At 45.7% G+C, this 18,119-nt stretch overlaps 2 protein-coding genes across 3 annotated transcripts in view; both read right to left on the reverse strand.

Annotated features, from left to right (window-relative positions):
* Nucleotides 1–148: 148 nt before the first annotated feature.
* Nucleotides 149–8,938, reverse strand: mki67 (marker of proliferation Ki-67). Its single transcript, XM_029133253.3, has 17 exons — nucleotides 8,778–8,938; nucleotides 8,362–8,464; nucleotides 7,950–8,031; nucleotides 7,613–7,728; nucleotides 7,378–7,432; nucleotides 7,246–7,300; nucleotides 6,451–7,095; nucleotides 6,120–6,346; nucleotides 5,435–6,017; nucleotides 5,173–5,288; nucleotides 4,587–4,764; nucleotides 4,362–4,499; nucleotides 3,326–4,278; nucleotides 3,106–3,151; nucleotides 2,951–3,019; nucleotides 2,122–2,772; nucleotides 149–1,877 (listed from the first exon to the last, which is right to left on the reverse strand). The coding sequence occupies exons 2-17, from the start codon at nucleotides 8,448–8,450 to the stop codon at nucleotides 307–309; spliced, it is 5,574 nt and encodes a 1,857-aa protein (XP_028989086.1). The 5' UTR covers nucleotides 8,451–8,464; nucleotides 8,778–8,938; the 3' UTR covers nucleotides 149–306.
* Nucleotides 8,939–10,049: 1,111 nt separating this feature from the next.
* raraa (retinoic acid receptor, alpha a) overlaps nucleotides 10,050–18,119 on the reverse strand; it is a 96,978-nt gene continuing 88,908 nt past the window's right edge. For both annotated transcript variants that reach the window (XM_029133255.3, XM_029133254.3), the window contains 6 exons: nucleotides 17,562–17,703; nucleotides 13,486–13,646; nucleotides 13,222–13,398; nucleotides 12,934–13,138; nucleotides 12,598–12,756; nucleotides 10,050–12,512 (listed from right to left, as the gene is read on the reverse strand). In XM_029133255.3, the coding sequence (XP_028989088.1) occupies nucleotides 12,316–12,512; nucleotides 12,598–12,756; nucleotides 12,934–13,138; nucleotides 13,222–13,398; nucleotides 13,486–13,646; nucleotides 17,562–17,703 (1,041 nt within the window). In that variant the 3' untranslated portion in view covers nucleotides 10,050–12,315. The remainder of the gene's footprint in view (nucleotides 12,513–12,597; nucleotides 12,757–12,933; nucleotides 13,139–13,221; nucleotides 13,399–13,485; nucleotides 13,647–17,561; nucleotides 17,704–18,119) is intronic.

Raw genomic sequence — 18,119 nt, forward strand, 5'->3', positions numbered from 1 at the left:
ACATTTCAAAGGGTGTCAGTTACTAGTTACTTTGTGCAGCTAATTGATTTATGATTCATGGGTTTGTCAAGAACACATATGCTGATCTGTTCCACAATGCGTATGAAGAATACCTGGTATAAAACACGATAAAATAAAAACAAATAGGTCAAGCTTTTGATACAAAAATTTAATAACCACTTCAACCATAAAAATATATGCAGAATCATAATGTCAAAATGGTTTAACAAGATTTGTTTTCAGTCTACAAAACTTTCTAAAATACTTATTCTAAAACACAAGAGTAAAAAAAAAAAATTAACAAATTTATTTGTTTGCTTGTCTTCCTCTTCGTGTTTTTGGCCGTGTCTCAGCTTCAGCTCCTTTCTTAGGGTCAACCTTGCTTGACTCCGCTTCATCAGTGACCTTAGTACCTCGTCTGGCTCTCTTGACAGGCTGAGCTACATCGGTTTTATCTGAGAGGTCCTTCTCTTCAGTTTGGTTGACTTCCTTTGACACGTTTTTGCTTTCAGCTTCCACTTTATCTCCAGCTCTAGACTTCCTGCCTCGAAGTGCCTTTACAGGTGTTTCTTTTGGAATGTTAAAGACTTCCACGTCTGCTTTCCACCTCACTGAGCGTGTGGACGTTTGTGTGTCCGCCTGGTCACTGGTCCCTGTAGCACCGTCTACACTGGGCTTCGCTGCTGCACGCCTGCCCCTTTTGGCCGGCTCCACTGCAGCAGACACCAGGACTGCAGGTTCTGCAACGCCCTCTTCAAGGGCAACAGCTGCACCGCGACGAGCTCTTTTAGCAGGAATATTTCGTGAAGGCTCTGTTCTCACCCCCCTGGTCCTGCTAGATTTGACCACGGGCTCTGGCTCAGCAGTCGTCTCCTCTTCAACCTCCAGGTCATTCTCAGCTTTTCTCTTGGGAACTGCAGCAGTGACTTTACTTTCCACAACTAGTCTTCCTCTTGCTCCCCGTTTGGGTTTGTCTGCGGTGCCGACAGCAGGGACCTCTTGGACCACAGTGGATTCAACAGACGTTTCACTCTCTGCTTCTTTCGGTTTTCTCCCTCCTCTTCTGGGTTTAGCCGTCACAGCAGAGGATTTATTTATCATCACAGGTTCAGCAACAAGTGGAGCTTCTGCAATGCTTTCAACAATTTCAGCAGTTTGGATTTCTTGTGTTGGTTCAGTTTGCTCAATCTTCCTGGTTTTTCTTGATTTTGTGACCGGCTCCTCTGACTTATTCTCCATGGACTCATTCTCTAGCTTTTCTTCTTGCTTGGCATTTCTTCCCCTCTTGGCTCTGCCCACTGGTTGCTTTGCCTCTGGAGGGACAACTGTGTCTTCTGGCACCTTTTTGGGTTCAGCAGTAGCTTTTTTCCCTCTTCTGGGTTTATCAACAGGTTGTGGAAGTTGAGCATCTGATACAAGATTCTGGTCCCTCACAACCTCTGTTTTCTCTGGCTTTGGTTGCAGCGGCTCAACTGGAGTTTTAGCCCTTCTCCCTTTTGTGGTCTTCACAACAGGTGGTGAAGAATCATTTTCTTCCTGACTAGCATTTATTGTGGTAGTCTGGTCATTGATGGCTTCAACAGAAATTTCAGTCAGTGTTTCCACTGCTGTTTCTTCCATGGCTTCAGGTTGGCTAGAGACAGTTTGAGACTTTGCATTTCTGCTTCTTGAGGTTTGTTTAACAGCAGGTGGTGCAGCTTCAGTTTTCTTGCCTCTTCTTCCTCTGACAGGAGCAGAGATGGCAGCTTCTTCCTCCATCATTTTTGCCCTTCTGCCTCTCACAGGCTTCTTAACAGCTGCATCTACTTCAGTGCACGGTACCATCTCTGCTTGAGGTAAACTCTCAGTTACTGGTTCCTGAGCAGTAGTTTCCATTCCTAAACACAAAGTAAACCATAAGTAAAAAGCGACTAACTCAGTGGGAACAACTATGACCAACTTCACATTTGACATTTTAAAACCATAAAATGTTCCTTTTGTTGCTCTAGATATTGAAAATTATATCAAAATTGGGAGGAGCATTTATCAAATATTCCATTTTATGTTGTGTAGAAGATAAAAAAAGTAACTATTAAAAGCAGACAACCAGACAGTAAGTAGATAGAAAGAAGAGGATAGTACCTTGTGTGTTGTCATCTTGGGGAATATCTTGGTCCGGTGCCGTCTGAGGCTGCTCAGAATCGGCTTTGTTTTTTCTCCCTCGTCTGGGTTTGGTGGCAGTCTTCTCTGGAGATGCGCTGTCTGCTGTTTTCTGGTCAATGCTAACTGATACACTGTCAGCTTCAGTAGAAGCTGTTTGCACTTCAGCTTGATCTTGAGAAGCTTTGTTGGCACATCTTCCTCTTTTAGGCCGCGATACAACTTCGGAAGGTTCAGGGGCACTTTCCTTCATCGTGAGCTCAACATTCTTGCTTTTGTTTCTTGTCTTCTGCTGTGTAACACCAGGTGGTGCTGTAGTTTCAGTTTTTTTCCCTCGTCTTCCTCTGACTGGAGCTGAGACAACAGCATCCTCTGAATTGTCTGCACCTTGGGATTTATCTTCAGTTGGTTTAGATTCTGCTGCCTTTGTTTTTCTGCCCCTAGATTTCTTCTGATTATCAACAGAGCAAACCTCTGTGACCTTTACAGCTGTATTTTCCACTTTTGGGCACTCTTCAGTTAAATGATCGCATGTGTCCATACTTGAATCAACAGGTTGACGCTCAGCCACAGTTGCCAGAGTAATATTTTCCATGACACCCTCCACGTGGTTATCAACAACTTCATGCTCCTCTGTTGGTAAAGGAAGAAGGGAAAAAAATATATATTATTTTCGGGCCAAGCTACCAAAACAACTTTTCCCATTATGTGTTCCCTAATTTCAGAAAATGCATCAGTCCAAGCTCTGCAACAGCTTGTGCAAGATAATCCAAGAGCGACAAATCAAATCAAATAAAATCAAATATTTTACCTTTTGCCATGTCAACTTGTGAAACGTGTGACATCACAGAATCTTGTGATTCTTCACGGACAGTAAGTTCTATAAAAAGAGGGAAAAACGTCAACACATGATGTAAAATGGTAAAGTGTAATTTCAATCTGATTGTTGATTTTTTCCCCACTAACCTTCTGCTGCAATTACAGCACATTCTGCATTGGTCTGATCTTCAACCTGTGGAAAAAAAAAACAACAACAATGTTGTCCTTTATGTAAACACATGACTGAATCCCAGCTGTTGGTACTTCAAACAATAACTAAGCTGAAAAATAGTGTCAGTGTTTTATGCTCCAAACAAATTAATGAAACAATATAACGTAATGCATCGATGCATGCATTCACCATTACCTCATTTGTTTCCACATGTTCTGTAGACTCAGACTGTGGTTCCTCCATGAGCTCTTGAAGTCCCTCAAAGTCTTCCACTGGAGCGTTACCCCTCAGCCTGGGTGACCTCATGAGTCGCTTGATTCCAAAGTTATCTTCAACAGGTTTACCTTTCTCTCTAGGAGTTTTCATGAGCCTCTTCACAACAGCCTCTTTAATTGGACTGGTCTGTGTCATTAAACATACAGAGGGGGACCTTTTCATACTTTCTGGTTTCATATTGGTCACCTGAGTCAGGTCTTCACACTCTCGCATAGGTGCTGGTGTCTGCAGAAGTTCCTCAACACTATCCAACATCACATCATCCTCTAAACTTTTGGGAGTCTTCATGATTTCTTTCAATCCAGTAAGACACTCCTGCTGTGGAGGCTTGTGTTTGGGAGTCTTCAGAAGTCTTCCTCTGATGTCCTCTACGGGTTCAGCTTTCTGTCTTGGTGTCTTCATAATCCTCTTCACTCCAGTGAGACAATCTGCTGGTTCTGGTTTCTGCTTGGGAGTTTTCAGAAGTCTTCCTCTGATGTCCTCTACGGGTGCAGCTTTCTGTCTTGGTGTCTTCATAATCCTCTTCACTCCAGTGAGACAATCTGCTGGTTCTGGTTTCTGCTTGGGAGTTTTCAGAAGTCTTCCTCTGATGTCCTCTACGGGTTCAGCTTTCTGTCTTGGTGTCTTCATAATCCTCTTCACTCCAGTCAGAGACAACACTGGTTCTGGATTCTGTTTGGGAGTCTTTAAATTGCTGGTCTTTAAATCTGTGCCGTGTTGTTCACTAGAATCAGAAGTAAACTCCAAGGTGGGGACATCAATGAAAGAGCAAGACTCCTGACCTGCATCAAAGAGGCGCTGAACTGCCTCACTATTGTATCTTCTGTCTTTTACAGTAGATGCAACACTCAGAGGAGACACAATCATTTCACCTGTAAAAACAACACTTTTCATTAGTTTATGTTGAAATGGGTCTGACAATATATTACAAACATGAATTAATTACATGCATTACCAGGCTCCTCAGGTGTGCTTAGGACAGATGGTTCCATAGACATGCCAAGACCTCCTACCGGTGTCTTTGTGGCATCGTCACGGAGTACAGATCTCCTCTTCCTTTCATTAAGGGGAGTTTTAAACATTTCAGTAATTCCTGAAACCAAAAGACATAACATGAACCCATACTATCCAAACACAACCAAACCGGTTTTGTTTTTGTTTTGCAGAGATGAAAATTTACCAGTCAGGTCCTCATCCATCTTCATGTCTTTCTTTAAGAAAGCCACATTTGTGACCACTCTTGGCGCAGCACCAGTTGGATGCACAACCTTTTGTTTGTAAGCTTTGCCCACAACGATGGTGACAGGGGAATCTGCATGCCCAGTGCTGACATGACCTTTCAGTTTTCTTGCAGGGGTCTAATAATTGAGAAAGACATTTTTTTTTTTTTTACAATAATAACAGAAGAAATAAAATCTGTCTGGTGGGAGATGATAGCTGAGGGGCTGCCACAACACACACACACACACACACACACACACACACACACACACACACACACACACACACACACACACACACACACACACACACACACACACACACACACACACACACACACACACACACACACACACACACACACACACACACACACACACACACACACACACACACACACACACACACACACACACACACACACACACACACACACACACACACACACACACACACACACACACACACCTAATACAGAGTCATGTATCCATGTATCCACTAATCTTAAGTCAGGACATGTCATGAAATATGACTGCATACCACACCTGTGGTTTGGGCACAGTCTTCTTCGTTGCCTTCTTTGTGACAGTTTTCTTAGCTGGAGCAGGTACTTGAATCTTAGTTTGCCCAAATTTTACAATGTCTGCCCAGGAATTCATGGCTGAAAGAGAGAAAAGGACAAAAGGTGAGGTCCATAACAAACTGAACTCTACAATCCATATACAGTGATTGCAAACCAAGAAGAAACATTTTTCATTAATAGTGTATGTAACCAATAAACTTTATATTACAATTAGTCAGGGATACCTTTCATAGACGCCCTTGAAATGCCACTTCTGCGTATTACTTTTAGAGCACTCTTGGTCACTTTTGGAGTCTTCCTTGAGGTGCTCTTCATGCTCGTCCTTCTCGGAGGTATTTTTGGTGTAATAGCAATTGAAGGCAACTGCTCTGACACAGTATCTTGTGTAACTGGGGATGGTGTACTGATGCGTGACACAGAAAAGCGCCCTTGCACTGTGGGGGTCTGGACTCCTGAACTCAAGGGGGCCTTAGAAGGTGTTATACTAGTGGAGGTTGTAGATCGAGCTTTAGGTATCTTTTTCACCTCAGGAGAAGGAGTCTTGGATTTGGGAGATTTCTTTGCAGTAGACGCAGCCTTGGGGGAAGGAGTCTTGGATTTGGGAGACTTCTTTGCAGGAGATGCAGCCTTGGGGGAAGGAGTCTTGGATTTGGGAGACTTCTTTGCAGGAGATGCAGCCTTGGGGGAAGGAGTCTTGGATTTTGGTGACTTCTTTGGAGGAGATGCAGCCTTGGGCGAAGGAGTCTTGGATTTAGGTGATTTCTTTCTAGGTGACGGTGTTTTTACAGTGACGCCATGTTCAAACTCCTGTTGAAAACAAAATGTTCACCTTAGGCAGATTTTTCCACAACTTAAAACAAGCCTGTTCCAAACACTGGTCAAATAGTGCATCTTTTATTATTCTTTTACCTTTCTGTAGCCAATGACTGATGCTCGTCTCAGGAGTGACAGCTTGGGTTTAGCCAGACATAAACTTCTTCTTGGGTCGGCCCCCTTGCGTAGTGGAGAGTCGGGAGGCAGCCGTTTGTCAAAAAGCTCTGGGCTCAGGTAACCACCAAAGGAAACCCGTTTCTTCTTCATTTGTGATGTAGGCAAATCGGCTCCAAGTTCACCACTTTTACGTTTCTTGGACATCTCTGTCACACACAAAACAACTCATTTGTATTGTATCAGCAACAATCTACCTACATGACATAAATCTACATTAACATCATGTACTATAAAAACAGACAATGTATACCTTTTTGAGCTTTTCCAGAGTTCCTTGGTGATGTCCTCTTAAAAGGCTCTGTCACTGCAGGCTCAGTTGGTGTTGCCTCCTTACTCCTCCTCCTCACTGGTGACTTGGGTGATTTAGCAGTGATTTGCCCAATAACTTCACATGCTGTAAATCTTTGTGGGGTCGAACGGTTTCTCTTCAGAGGGGAAGTTGCTTCAGACTTAGCAGAATGCTCATCTTCTGCTGTGGATGCAATCATTTCAGTAGCAGGAAGTTTGAAGGACCTCCTCTTTTTCTTATCAGACTTTGGAGTCCCATTAGTTACACTGCCAGCGCATCCCTTGAACTGGTCATCTACAGAGACAACTTCATCCTTCACAGGAGAACTTCTGTCTTCTGTGTTAACGACAGGTTTACTATCATCTTGCCTGACTGAACATGGTTTTGGAGTACAAAACCTTGAAGTGGGGGTTTGAAGGAGACTGGCAGATGATTTCCGGGGAGTAGCAACATCCAGAGACTTTTTGATCATTTGATACAGGTCACTGAATGGTGACACAGCCTTGTTTTGCAGCAGATTATCATCCCCCTTCGACAACTCCTCCACAGTTTTATCCAGGGATCGCTGGATGTTTTCATGATTAGTTCCATCTTTTAGATGAGGGTCTACAAAGTAGACCAAACAAACAATAGACATTAGCTCTGGACAGGTAAGCCAAGAAGAATTATAGGTTATCTGATGAACTGTAAAACGAGGACAATGTTTAAATGGAGCTAAATAGGTTATTAAAAACAGCCAAATTTATAAAGTTCTACCTGTGGACACTTCACTTGTTTCAACACCAAGAGCTTCTTGCTGATCTTGAAGGACCTAATGCAGAGCAATGTATTAATACTAAAAAACAGTCAATTATCTGGAAAACAAGTACAATAATAAATAAAAATTACTTTTCCTCCTGTAGAAGCCCTCTTCTTCGGTGTGGGTGCAGGAGGGTGCTCAAACCTGAAATCATGAAAACCAAAGCGCAAGAAGAAAATGGTTACTGTCTGGACAAAGGCATCACAGGTTTTCACTCTAAACTCCAAAACGTGTCTTTGCATGTATAGTTATTTGTTCTTATGAAAATCTAGACTTAATAAACAACATCTATCACACCCACTTCAAAAATGTTGCCAGACACACCTGAAAGAACGGTCAATAATAGTTATGACATCTCCATGCTTCAAACGCTCAGACTGCTGCAAAGCCTCTCCATTCACAAGGGTTGGATTCACTGAGCTTAAATTAGTCAAAACAACCTGGAAGAAAAGCAACCAAACTCTTACTGACATTAGATTAATTAACATCCTGACAAAATCTGAGCATTTAGATACTGTACTCCAACTGATCAGAGCAAGCTGATGATAGAAGGTCTTTTTTTTTTATTACAAACCTAACTATAAATTTGAATATACAGAAGATAATTACATAAATAGACTTTTGAAAGTGACACCTCATCCAACAACAAAAACAGGGTTACCTCTTTATTTTCATTCAAGTCAATTCTGCAGTGCTCCTTGGAGACGTGAGGAAGCTGAATACGAATGTCACAGTCAGGCTTCCTACAACACCACAAAAAAGGAGAAAAGAATCCTTATGTATACAAAACGTTCAAAGGTTCAAGGACAGCTGAACAGATTTCAGATTCCATTGTGAAGTGTGTTTTTCTTATTGCAACATCAGTGCGAGGACAGGAAGGGACGTGCACATCAAGTCTGTTGTGACGTCAGAAGCAGATGGTCCACCTCCAAAAAGGTTCTGCCCACCATTTCTGTTAACCTCACCATGAGGCCACACATGCGACTTATGTTGACTTCAAAGTCTCTGATCAACTATATAATTACTTGAAATCTAAAACTGTTAACCAGACACATAGAACAAATCAAACTTACCTTCCAAACAAGCAAGTTGCAGTAAGAGGGAACTCGGTTCCATCCCCTCCACTCCTCTTAATCACGACTATTTTCCCGTGCAATGGCATTTTGCAAACGTTACCTGGGAGCATAGTAAGAGTAGATTTAGCAAAGATGATGCTAATGATGTGTAGCTACTTTAGGCTGACGTTATGTCAACGTTCAGATGTAGCGTTATCCTGACATTTGTTAAACCCACGAGTCTTAACTGCTACAGCGACATCCACGTGCAATATTAAATCAAAACTAACGACACGATCTTGTTAGTTGATATAAGTCAACGCAATTTGACCAACCTAATGACTATTATTACAATGTAAAACACAGTAACATTGAGCGAAAGTGCCATGTTAACGTTAACTCCGTTAAGACTTAATAAAAACTGTTGTTGTTACCTGGAAGTCTTTTAAAGACACGCCAACATCTGACGACCCATAAAAACTAAGAATAGTTTTACTATTGCTATAACATTTCAAGCTAAAAGTACCGCTATCCTACCAATAACAGACCACATACGTCGAATAGCTAACGTATAGTATGCGGCATATCCGTCTTTTGCAGACTGTTCTCTCTTTCAGACAGACACTGCCGTATCACTCCGCTAAACCATAAATCCACTGTTTCATTCAACTGTGTTCGGATTAACGGGGCTTAATGCATTGTTTATGTATTACTTACTCTTACTTTGATTTTTAAATGCACATTTATTTGTTTAAGTTATAATCCAGCTGCTCTTACGTGAAAGGACCTATTTTGTTTATAAATTTAGCGCAACGATCTCGCTCCGCCGTTGGCGTGGTGATTTGAAAACGTTTGAAATTCCGCGCGAAGATTGGTGATTGGTTGAAACCTACCATCATTTTAAACAGGGCGGGGCATAGCGCGTAGCTGTAGGTAGTAGTAAAACAGTCACAGTTAATCAGTTTTAAAGGAGCAAAATAATGTATATATGTGTTAAAGCTGCTCACGGTCTAGGATCTTACTAAATCTGCATAAACGTGTAACTCAAAACGCTGTTATTGTTGTTATGTTATTACATACACGTGTCCTCATACTGCTATATAAAAATATCAGTAAAAATGCCCATAGCTTCACATGTCTTTAAATCTAATTATTTATAACTAAAAGTCTTTGTTGTTACGTATACTAAATTTCTATGATACAGTGCAGTATATAATTTGTTAACACAAATTTTGAATTCTATGCACATCTTTGTGAGTCCTTGCAGCAAAGAATAACCACAGTGGTTTCAACATATAATAGCACACCTTTTAAATTTAGAAAACTAATTATGACAGTCATTTGTTTTACATTTTCCCATTTCCCATTTTAAAAAAACTGTGCTCTTTTTTTAGCTACCTTATCTGGATTGATATGATCAGATTAAAGATCCTGCTCAAATATTTGCTCATTTATTTAAGAGCGAATAAAAAATGAAGATGAATAATAATAATAATAACAATAATACATATTTAATACTCCGTGTGAACCAGTTGAAGGGCTTATGTCATATTAATGTTATGCTGTTACTACACACAAAAACAAGAATCCAAAGCTTTATAGTATCTTTAAGTAGCTTTAAGTATAATTCAAGTATAATTTGTTACTGTGTTTATGATGATGTATAAAAATCCACTGAGATTTCAGAAATGAACAACACAGACACATTTGATAATTATTAAATGTTGGTTTTATTTTTTATCTTTTTTTTGTTGTTTTCTTTTTTATTTTCAAAGTCGCTTGATATTCTTGACAAAATTGCAACATATTCAATACTTCTCAAACTGACGGTGAGTCTGTTCCTATTCCAGATCAGCTGTGGAGGGAAAAGTTGTGCGCCGTTCTGGACAGGTTGAGTCCTAAATGATGAAAGCAGCTTTGACCGTACAAATAAAAAGAACATATGAACGACTCCACAGAGAGAGACTCCACGCTGGCGTCCTGTGACACTGTGGGGTCATGGTCAGGGTCTCTCTGCACCAGTCCTGCTCTGCCAGGTCTAACAAAAGTGATTGACTGAAGAGAAATTCTGGGGCTCAGTAGCAGAAATGTGTATGTGTGCATCTGTGATAGAAGCTTCGGGGGTTGCAGCACTGGACACATACAAAGAACAGGCCAAGCACACATAATGATTCCTTCCTGAGACATTGGCATGTGTACAGTAATGATGGTCTAGATGATGAGTGTGTGAACAGTGAAGGCGTTTTGGTGTAAAGTGAGTCACAGGGTGTGAGGTTGCTCTGGATCCGTCAAAAAGGTCACGTATTGGCTTCCACAGGTTGCTGGGGGGTGTTTTGTGAGGATTTTGTTCACAAACATCACATTGGGATCTTCACTTGCCTGACCACTGACAGAGTAGAGGGATCCCAACAATCTACTCTCTTCTCCATTCCTGTTCCATTTGGATACAACACAGAATCTTTTGTGTTTAATACAGTGTGTATTTACACCACTCGTTACGTTTGACCTCGGCTGGATCTCTCTTGAACCTGGGAGGCATTAGGTGCCCTCTAAGCTCACCCTTTTCATAAACACAATCTCTTTCTGCTACATGGCCAAAAAGCTATGCCCCGACTGGAGTGCTACTTTGTTACCTACTGTATGTAAAACACGTCTTTTTTTAAAGTGAAAAGGGGTTTAACTCTTCTGTGAAAGCCACATTCTGAACAGCCAGTGATTGGTTAAGGGTCTGTCCAGTATTTAGTAGGACACAAAACACTAAAAAACTTCCTTCTGTAAAATGTGCTCAAAATTTCTTTTCTTGAACCACAAGCCTATAAACAAAACACATAAAAGGTATTCTTAAAAAAAAATAAGGTGAAGCCTAAAACTCTTCATAGTTTTTAAAGAAATGAATACAGCTTATATACACAAACTCAAAGGCTACTTAAAATACACCTTAATAATGAATCTTCATTAATTTGATTTTTTGAAAGGACCTGTGACCATATCATACAACTAAGTTCATACAATCATTTTTCCATTCACCTGGAAGCAAAACAAAATAAAATAGGAAATAAAAAAAGGAAAACAAATCCAACCTGGAATAGAATGTGATATTCATTGCGACTTGTTTTCTGTGCACGGTGTGTGTTTGTGTGTGTGTGTGTGTGTGTGTGTGTGTGTGTGTGTGTGTGTTTGCATGTGTAGACGAGAAAGTTTTCAACATCTTTTGCTTTTTGTTAATTAGAATAATGTACAAATGTGATAAAACTGAATTGTCTCTCTCAATACTCTTAATGGGCATGAAAAGATTCAAACGGTGAAGTACAACATTTTCTAATCTCAGAAAACATGGCCTCATTTCAACCTGCCATCCCGTTCTGGACATGTCAACCACAATAGTTCCTTAACTTTTCTATATATATTTATATATCTTTTGTAAGAAATCTGTTGTTTGAAGCTGGAAAAGAAAAAAGACCCAAAGTCTTTGAGCAGGTGGTCTTTTGACGAGTCCCAAGCTTGCAGTCTGCAGTTCAGCAAAAAAAGTGTCTGGTGTTTGTTGCATCAGTCTGTATGCATTATCCTTGTCCATACATTTGTCCCATGGTGCCCCATCAACTCTCTGTTCCATGTCAAACCGGTCTCCGCTGCGTTCCCATTTTTTTCCCCCCACGTGTCCTTTGGAAAAAAGTGGAGAGCGGAGTGGAGGGAGAAGGAGGAGGAGTCTTCAGCAGTGTTTACGGTGTGGTCTCTCAGAGGCGTCCTGTTACCCCGGCCGGCCCCGACGTACCTCCCCTCACGTCAGGAAAGTGCTCCGGAGTGAGGGGAAGGGATCAAGAGGTGGGGGAGTGTGTCACAGGAGGGGAAGGGGTCGACCCAGCCAGTCTGTGTTCAGCAGTCAGAATCCAGCCCCCTCCTTCGCCCCTCCTCTACAGGACATCCAGAGAGGAGGCGCACCATTATGAGGAAAAACTAAAAGGTGGGCCGTTACTACGGCGATTGTGTAGCTGGACTGCTTTGGGCAGAGCTGGGGGAAGGACTGGGGCTGGAGCTGCCCGTGGCGTCGCCACTGGGCCGGCTCCCTGACGCTCCACTTTCCAGGCCTTCCGAGTTCTCCAGCATCTCCTGGATGAGAGGGGGCATGGAGCCGGGGATCTCCATCTTGAGGGTGATGACGCGCTCAGCCCCTGTAGAGCAGGTGGAAACAGTCAGCCACCGAAGCAAATCTTTGGACATCAGGATACATCATCATTTTATTTATGCGCAACAGACCTTTAGCGCTGATGCTTCTCAGATCCGTTATCTTCATCAGCATCTTAGGGAACATGTGGGGTTTGTGGGGCCTCCTCTTCCTCACGTATATCTTTAGGGCCTCCAGAAGGGGTTCCTGCAGAACATCCACCTTATCCGACTGTTCCAAATCCTGACGATCTGTCGGACAAAAAAACAACAAATACTGTCAGCTGTACTGGCTGCTATTATGATTCCACCCACTAGAGGGCGCTTCATTTACCCGTGCTGCTTAACCCAGTTACAGAAGTCGTGACTTCATGATCCAATAAAAAGGTACAGTTCAGGGTTTTTTCGAGGCGCGGAAACCGTCCCTACCTCCACACAGCAAACAGATGGCGCTGAGCAGCCCCGTCTCCGCGTCGTCCATCTCCAGGGGAAGGAGCTGGTTGGCAAAGGCAAAAACGAGGTCGGTGAGGGGCCCGAAGCCGGCGTTGTGCATCTGGGTTCGGTTTAGCGTGAGTCCATCTGAGAACGTCATGGTGTCCTGCTCTGGAGTGTAACGCGTACAGATCCGCAGTATCTGGAGAGCGGAGACACAACGCAGGCGTCAACATGACCATTCCTGCTCGTTTTTTAAAGCAAACACCGAGCTGGCGGACCTACCAGGATGTCCAGACAGGCCGCTTTGAGCAGGGTGATCTGGTCAGCAATAGTGAGCGTGGTGAAGCCGGGCAGCTGCTTGGCGAACTCCACCGTCTTGATGATGCACTTGGTCGAGAGTTCACTGAATTTATCCCACAGGTCCACATCCAGGGACACGCGTCGTTCTGAGCTGTTAGTCTGCAGGAAAGTTACGGGAAAATCGTGTTTACATCGAGCGCGGCCGACGAGGCCGACTCAGTGCGGTGCCAGCGTGCGTCTACCCACCGTAGTGTATTTGCCCAGCTGGCAGAGAGATGGGAAGGTGTCCTGATGCGCCTTGCGAACCCGGTCGATCATCTGCTCCGTGTCCGGACTCAGCACGTAGCTCTCGGTGCACTCCTGCTTCTTCTCGTCCTTCTTCTTCTTATTCCTGTCGTTCCTCACGGCTACACAGGACACAAGAGCACAGTCGTGAGTGCATTTGACTGAAGGGAAGCGCAACGTGCACACAGCCTCCCAACCTGGGTGCTAATGTAAGCAGCGCCTGACACCACCTCAAGGTGGGCTGAGATCAAGATCAAAGGCAAAGTCCTCATCAGAGAAGGAGGCTCTGTCTGCAGCAGCCGCGGCCTCACGCCTCTCATCCAATGGCACGGCAAAGATAAATGTTGCGGGACGGCTCTATCGCGCCAGGGCTATGGTAATGGGGGGGGGGGGACCTTGAAATAATCCAATGTCGTTCCCCTCCGGGCGATCTGGCGGGGAATTGTGTGCTCACCCCAAATGACAAAAAACACTAGGCGGGGTGTTTAGCATTGGAATCCCATTACAGCCTCCATCCATTTCTCCCAGTCCATCCACGCGGCGGTGCAGCCCAGCGCCGGCCGGGTTGTGTGTGCGCGTCGGAGGTGGGGGTGGGGGTGGGGTGGGCGACACGGGGCGCTGCCTGATGAATAGCGGTGGCGAATGGAGCCATCCATAAGGTTGACAAATTGCCACAGCTTTCATTAGGGGTCCCGGCTAATCTAATAACATAATATGACAAATATCCTGCCTCTAATGGTTTTAAAAGGGCTCGGCTGCTGAGCGCGTAGCAGCGAGATCCTTCCAGCGCTCGCTCTCTCGCATCCGCACACGAGAAACACATTCTCAGCTCGCTTCACTCTCTCGCCTTCTCAAAACCGTATTCATTCTTATTGACACCGTCTCCGTCCCCCGAAAACCCATCTCTATCCACTCGCTCATCTCCACCCCCCCCCCACACCCCCCGAGGGCCATGGATTCACCCCACATCAGATTCCCCCTCGTCTTATTCCTGACCTCGGCCATTAGGAGCGAGAGCGCCCGGGCCGATGGGGGATCAATGCCTGTGACAGAGGGGCCGGGCCCGGGGCCAGAGAGGGATCCACTGCCCGGCGCCGCCGCTCATTCATCAGGCCTCGGACGGGCCTCCCTGCCCGGGAGGACGCGAGGGGGGAGGACGGGAGGGGCTGAGGCCTGATCCGGCACTGCGTTACGGCTGAGCACTGCTCACCGCGACGGGGTGATGTTGCACATCTGGAAGCGCAGCCACGCGCACAAGCAGCAGCAGCACACGGCGAAATGTGGAACCAAATGTGGTACGCTTTTAGAAGCGATGCCATTTAAAAACAAGCAGATCAGTGCAAATGTTCCAGTGAGCTAATTATGACCGAGTCATGAAGGACCCCCCCCCCCCTTATTTAAAAGTAGGAAGCCACTGAGTGTATTTGGGCCATCGTGGGCGCACGGTGCCATTGGGGAGTCAGTGTCCCGTCTGTCGTGGGGGGGGGGGGGGGGGGGGGGGGGCTGCAACACAGTCGATGTCCAATTAATTCACAAATAAAAGTGGGGCATCCCTGGCGCCGAGACATTACCCGCACTGACAAATTGGCAGCACAATCATAAGCCGCACAACACAATTTAATGAAGTCATTAAAGAACTATTAGGCGCGACTGGCGATCTGTCATGGCGAATTGCCACATGCAATAACTTGGGGGTGGGGGCTGGAGCGGAGGCGCTCAAATGAAAGAAATACTGCTTTGCTTCCTTTTATTGCGCGCGCGCGCTGACACGGCCGCGCACGTCGTCGTCTGCGCGCGCCACGCATCTTTCAAAAGGCATTAGAGGAATATGAACGCTAATGGGGGGAACTTGCATCCCGGATTGTTTGCGGTTACGTGTTCATCGCATAAAAGTGATTTACACGAGGCGGCGCGCGACGTGCGCGAAATACTGCGACGGCTCCTGGTCGCGCGGGCGCTCGCTCGCTCACGTGGCGGGCTCTCGGCAGTTAATGGACGATTTCTGCCGGCGCGAACGTATTTATGTGTGTACGTTGGCGCGTGTGTACGAGCGGCGGGCAGACAGGGATAATTCGTGTGAGGAAAATTAAAGCGCTGGCAGCTCGTCCATCACACAGATTAAATTCAATGGAAAGATAAAAATGTCAATGTTGCCGCCGCTCCTGCTGCTCGCGGCGCAGAGCCACCGTCGACAGTGATGAAACTTTCTCCCTCTCTCTGTCCTCCAGCCTCCCCCCGCCTCCCCCCTCGACTCCTGATTCTCATTCTCACTCACATTGGGTTCAATACTCTTCATCTTTCGGCACTATCCTGCTTTTCTGGCTGATGCTAGCCCCCCCCCTCCTCCCCATCACTCCTTGCTTCATCTTATTTTACTTTTATTACTTTTCTTCTATCGCTGAATAACACCTTCCTCGAGGAGCGTGTGGGCGATAGCTCGGAGGGCTCCACAATAAAGCAGGGGGGGGGTGACAGAGGGAGGGCGGGGCTGAGGGATGGCGGCTGTTCCGAAGCAACGTAAACACAGTGTGATGCATTGTGGTCCTGATGCACAGAAAGAGAATAAACCTCCTGCAGCAGAAATGTGCCTCAAATACAGAAAACCTCAACATCCTTGTTTTCCACTTATTCCCCTACAACTGTATAATAACCGTTATTCTTTTTAATTCAGACGTGTACGATTGCACCCATTTAGCGCCGCGCGCCGCCAGGGAGCCTTTAACGGGGCGCTGGGCTGACAGGTGACTTCCTCGTAGCGCTCCACTGACGCCCCCCCCCCTCCGATGCTGTCGCGCATGCAGCGCCGCCTGGCAGCCGGCCTGGCACGGGCGTCTGGAGCTGTCTGCCAGCAGGCACAAGGTCGCCCGGACGTCCCCTGGCGCCAGCAGGGGGTCCGCCTTCTGTGCGTGTGTGTGTGCGTGTGTGTGTGTGTGTGTGTGTGTGACAGAGGCCGTCTGGGCTTTTAGGGAAACCGCGTTTTTATTCACAGCAGGTTCTGTTTGTCACCGTGCGTGTTCACGGCCCCCTGCGGACGGCTCGTCTTTTCTCCTTCACCAACTCAGGCCGGTGTCACTAGTCAAAGTCACGGCAGAGGACGCGGCAGCACAGAACCTACACAATCTGCACACAGCGGCCACCGGACCAGCATCAGCTGAGACCAAACCAACACAGGTAAACTTAATCCAAAAAGGAAAAAGCTTTTTCGCGTGCAGTACCGCCTTCTCGCCACACGGTGGCCCCCCAACACCGGCCTACGCCTCCAACCCGCTGGCTGCTGTGATCCTTCTAACCATGATTAATGGCCCCATTCAAAGGTAAGGAGCTCAGAGGATAGCTTCTTTTACTGTAAGCCACAGTGCTGTGGCATGGGGAGCGCTCCCTGCACTCGCTGTTCCAGGAAGAGGCGGTAAATAGCGGTTGGGAGACGGGAGGCAAAGGGGAGCGGAGGCTGATACTCATACACGTCCTGATGCTGAGCGTTCATCGGTACAAATGAGTCACGCGCGCATTCTGGTAACGCGATAGCAGCCGAACGTCTGTGTATATAACAGATTGTGTTATGTGACTGGGCTGAGGTAAAACCCCCCGCTGGCCTTTGAATTCTCAGCGGTAGCACCTCTACCAATTACTTTATCAAGTCTGGCTGCCTGCGTGTGTGTGTGTGTGTGTGTGTGTGTGTGTTCACACAGCCCCCGGGGTGCAATGATGGGAGCAGACGCCTGCTCTTTCACTCTCGGCAGGTGAGAACATATTCATCACGGAGGCCTGCCAAGCCCGGCGACACCCTGACTGTTGCTGCCAGTCCGCATCACGGCTGCCCCTCGTCTCCCGTTTAGCAGCGGGGACTCTGCAAATTAAAAGTTGCGATTTCGCTCCGTTCGAGAGTCTTCTCGACGCAAAGGCGCAACGAGAGGAGCGGAAACAAACGCATCACCCGTCGTGCTAATCACGCTTAAAGGAAACAGCTCTGATGAGATCGGCCCTGGTTTGGTCCTACAGGCCCCCGGGCATTCTGGGTAATGCGGTTTTATACTTACATTCCTTTGACATTCCGACTTCCAGGCACTTCTGCAGCCGACAGTACTGGCAGCGGTTGCGGGTGACTTTGTTGATGATGCAGTTCTTCTCCCGGTGACAAGTGTACACCATGTTCTTCTGGATGCTCCTCCGAAAGAAGCCCTGCGCGACAGAGAGAGACGGGGACGTAAGGCGATGAGGCATAATTAAGAGAAATGGGGACTGCTTGAGCAAAGAACAACACAGGATAGCTCATTTGCTAACAGTGGTGCTGTTTGCTGGTGTGTAGCCACCTAGCATATGGCCATCTGTCAACACAACTGCTTTAACGATGCACTTCGCTGGACTTTTGCAAACAGTTTGCTTGTGTCCACAGTGTCCCTTTTCAGCCAGTTCCCAAACAAATACCTGAGCGCTTCCAAGAATAAAAAGCATTACATTAAAAAAAGAGGCCAAGCTGAAGCTGCAGTTAAAAGGCATTGCACTAATAAAGATTTAAGACCTTAAAGGGCTTAACCATGACATAACACAGACAAAGGCTAACGGTCAGTAAGCTAACTGTCCGTGAACGGATATTT

The sequence above is a fragment of the Betta splendens genome, chromosome 19 (genome assembly GCF_900634795.4).
Source record: "Betta splendens chromosome 19, fBetSpl5.4, whole genome shotgun sequence".
NCBI lineage: Eukaryota > Metazoa > Chordata > Actinopteri > Anabantiformes > Osphronemidae > Betta > Betta splendens.